Here is a 3,805-nt window from a genome sequence, read left to right on the forward strand (position 1 = left end):
AATGATGATTGTTTACAGGGACCAAATATCAAAATATAAATTTAAAAATACTAAATTATCCCCAATTAGATTCCTACACTTCCTCTTATCATACCCCCTTTAGTATATTTTCTATAATCTTTTTAATTTATACTAAAATTCTTTATAGTTTTTGTCATCAATATTGAAAAAGAATTATGCCAATCAAATAAAATTATATTATTATTAATAAGATATTTTATAGAAGTAAACAAACAATTAAACAAAATTATTCGTGTAGATGAATACTGCTAGCAATAGTTAACTTTTATTTTTGCCTTCGTGGGGCTTTTAATTGGACTTTCTTCTTTCTTTATTTTTTTTTAATAAATTAGTGCGATGTATGTTTTTTTATAAATATATTTAAATGTAAAAAAACATTTTTAATTTATTTGAATATATACAGTTGAAAAGTTTATAAATATTTTTTCTTAAATTGTTATTAATTTCAGTTTCTTAAAATATTAAATGCTTAGATATACAATAGTATTCAGATTTATTTTTACATCTGAATTTTCCATTCTCTTAATTTTAATAGCTTCTATTTTTATTATTATTTACTTTAAGTGACATATCCAGAAAAAAAAAATTCTGAAAAATGATTAGGGAGAAAAAAAACGAAACCATAAAAATTTAATGAGTATCATCAATCAATTTGATTTTCATATTATTTGGATTTCACCCTTTGTCTACCTGAAAGATGATACGTAGCTAATTTTTTTGGTGGAATTTAAGAAGCTGGAAAAAGTTAAAAAAAAAAAAGAAAATGAGTGAAAACCAAAAGTGCAGCGTTTTGAATGAGCTCGGTTGCTTGCTAGGGTACCATAATCACTTCTTCTTCTTCGGCGCGACTGCTAAGGGCGAAGGTAACGACGACTTCTTCCTGTGGAATCCTAGCCACCAGCACGCCATTAATCATCCAGATTTTTCATCATCGTCACCGGCCAACATTCACATTCCCTTCATCCACACCAAAAGCCGTGACTTCTTCCTCCATCAAGCTTCGACGGTGACGGCATCCCTCATTATCACCATCAAGCTTGACTTCTCTCCTCCAGTACTTCATGATTGCTGTGTTGTCTTCAACAAAGATCTCTGCTCTTCCCCTTGATGTGGAGATTAATTAACCCCTGGGCCAGTTAAGAGAGTTTGAGGCATAGATCGATTGCGGCTAGGATTGAGGTACGAAGTCACGGAGTTCAGGCTCCAGGGGAATGAATGCTTTTTAAGCTCAGGTTGCTATTCGTGCTTCAGTGTTCAGTAAGTTATATATATGATTTTTGGTCCCAAATCTTGCTTCTTCATTCAATCTGTAATAATTTCATATCTCTGATAATTTGAAATCTTATTTTCTTTTGCTATACTGGGTGGATGAGAGTTGAGGACAAATTTTCTTGTTGGTTGTAGGAGTTTTCTCTACAGTAGCTACGGGATCTTTTCTTGCTTCAAGGCCAGCTATTCTCTTCTTGTCACAACCTTTTGCTGAATGTAAGTTATACGATTTGTGGTCCTATTTTGGTGAATACATTGGCTCTGTTCGCTGAATGTTGTTGTGTGCAATTTTAGACCAGCAATTCTTTTCTTGTCACATAAGTCGTGTTGAGTGTTGCTTAGTCTTGAGAAGGCTTTCTGTTATCATAATGCCAATCTGATTCTATGCCCCAACCCCATGACTTTGTAGGATTAAAGTCAGAGCATCTTTGAATTGAACATTCTATTTTGCTGAATCTAATTCTATTCTGCTGAATGTGTAATATTCTTCTTATCTTAGAGCATCTTTCTTCCCACTAACAGCGTGTCTTCGAGTTGAACATTAATTCAACTTTTCCCCTTAAATGCGTTCTCACACAAATGATTTCCTAATAATTTTAAGTTAATTTCTACCTTTTTAAATTGACTCTAAATGATACACACACATATACGCTTCCTTATCTTCTCACATTTAAATCCATCCCTGTTGTTGTTTTTCTTTTTTGGCCAACAAATCCATCCTTGTTGTTATCATTGTTTCAGCATACACCTTTTTAAACACAATAGGTATTTTAGGCAGAATAACATTAATTATACTTCAAATTATTTACTATTACAAAGTGCTTGAATATGTAGATGGCAGGTCGTGGTTCAAAGCGTGATAGAACACACTTGAGCTCTTCATCTTCTCCACAATTATCTGACCAACTCAACAAATTCCCTATTCAAACATCTTCTCTACCTATTGGTGAAGCATCTACTAGATCTCCAGTTATAAATGAAGAATGTAGCAGACCCTTGTCATCCCACGGATTATCTTCAGTTATGACTCAGTCATATAATAGACTTTCATTATCATCTCGAGCATCATCTCCTCATATCCCATCTCCTGGAACTGAAAATTCGTATCCCCCCACTTCTCCAGCCCCTCCTACCTTTTCACCATCAGGTTATGATTCTTCAGATGGTCGAACATGGATATATCCTGAGAAGAAAACATACGTCACCATTAAGTTTATATTATTTCACATCTTCATTTATTATATCAATGCCATTCTAACAACATTTATAATGATATTTTGTATAAAATTGTTATTAGGTTTAATCCTGCTGTTGCTACTGTACGAAATATTCTTCCTGTTATTCAAGAGAAATTTGACCATCCATGTTTCAGCTGGAAAGCGACACCACCTGAATATAAGAAAATGTGGTTTGATGAATGGGCGGTAAATCATATCTATGCTTGTATTTGTTTTATGTCTTCAAATTTTTTCGCTCAACATGTTTAATTTATATTTTTCTTTTGTTTCTCATTTATGCAGTGAAAATATAAATGGTTACCACAATATGATCATGCTATTAAGAAAATTTGGAATGCAAAGTGTGCAGAAATTTTAAGAAATACAATGCACACTGTTAGGCAAGACTTGTATCAAAAACAAGTTGGGGCTAAGTGGATTCCACGTCAAGTGATGACCGAGCTAGAGAGAATATGGGCATCAGAAGATTACAAGGCTAAGTGTGAGATTGCCAAGGCTATTGAGCCTCAACTATAGGAGGCACTCAACACAAAGGTGGAAGTATTCCTAATACTAAGCATAAGAGGAGACTGGTAAGAACTTATCTTCAAATTAAATTGTTATTTGTTTAATGCATATATAATACATCTTGGTAAATAATTGCAGGCTTTGGAGTTAGGAAGAGACCTTCTATGTTTGAATTGTTCAAGAGGACACATTTAAATGACAAAACTGGAAAATTTGCAGACCAGCGAGCGGAATTAGCTCATGTGAGTATATGTTTTTAATATTTGACATATTATTGGATCATTTTTTCACGTAAAACCAAAAAGTAGTTTCTTTCATATTAGATCCATTTATAAATCCATATAGTATTACTTGCCTTTTAAAAGTCCCCTTGTCAAGACTGTGACACTACAAGCTAATTTTCTATTTAATACGGTTTCGTATATTAATAAAAGTTGAATATAGGCATATATTTTGCATGGAATGTGAGGTAACTCATTATATATATCCTTGCACCTCTTTGACGAGTTGCTTTTTCTTGAGAAAAGTATTTATGATTCTATGTATAGTCACTGAGTAGGTCATTTCTTAAAATTTTTTTTAAAAAAATATTATCCCTAGTATAAGGTGAACACGTCGATCTCAGTTGGAATATATATATATATATATATATATTTTCCCGATCCACTATTGATCATTAGGCAATATTCTACCATGCGGGATAGGCCATATAGGTTTATATTTATATATATTGCCAAAACTTGACTTCTTTAACCAGGTTTGAAAAAAAA

At 32.7% G+C, this 3,805-nt stretch overlaps 1 protein-coding gene across 5 annotated transcripts; it reads left to right on the forward strand.

The window, feature by feature from the left end:
- The first annotated feature begins 1,179 nt into the window (after positions 1-1,179).
- On the forward strand, positions 1,180-3,195 carry LOC114713744 (uncharacterized). 5 transcript variants are annotated; one of them, XM_028898429.1, is made up of 5 exons: positions 1,180-1,253; positions 1,441-1,506; positions 2,125-2,486; positions 2,588-2,714; positions 2,871-3,188. In XM_028898429.1, exons 3-5 carry the CDS (start codon positions 2,125-2,127, stop codon positions 3,042-3,044), a joined length of 663 nt encoding a protein of 220 aa, XP_028754262.1. In that variant the 5' UTR covers positions 1,180-1,253; positions 1,441-1,506; the 3' UTR covers positions 3,045-3,188. The 5 variants fall into 5 exon arrangements, 4 of the variants coding, with proteins under 4 accessions (XP_028754262.1, XP_028754260.1, XP_028754263.1 ...); XR_003737380.1 differs by lacking the exon at positions 1,441-1,506 and having other exon boundaries at positions 1,196-1,278; positions 2,871-3,100; positions 3,174-3,195; XM_028898427.1 differs by lacking the exon at positions 1,441-1,506 and having other exon boundaries at positions 1,196-1,278.
- Positions 3,196-3,805: the final 610 nt, after the last annotated feature.

Source organism: Neltuma alba, unplaced genomic scaffold, assembly GCF_004799145.2.
Source record: "Neltuma alba isolate B1F8T4 unplaced genomic scaffold, ASM479914v2 tig00011457_pilon, whole genome shotgun sequence".
In the NCBI taxonomy this organism is placed as follows: Eukaryota; Viridiplantae; Streptophyta; class Magnoliopsida; order Fabales; family Fabaceae; genus Neltuma; species Neltuma alba.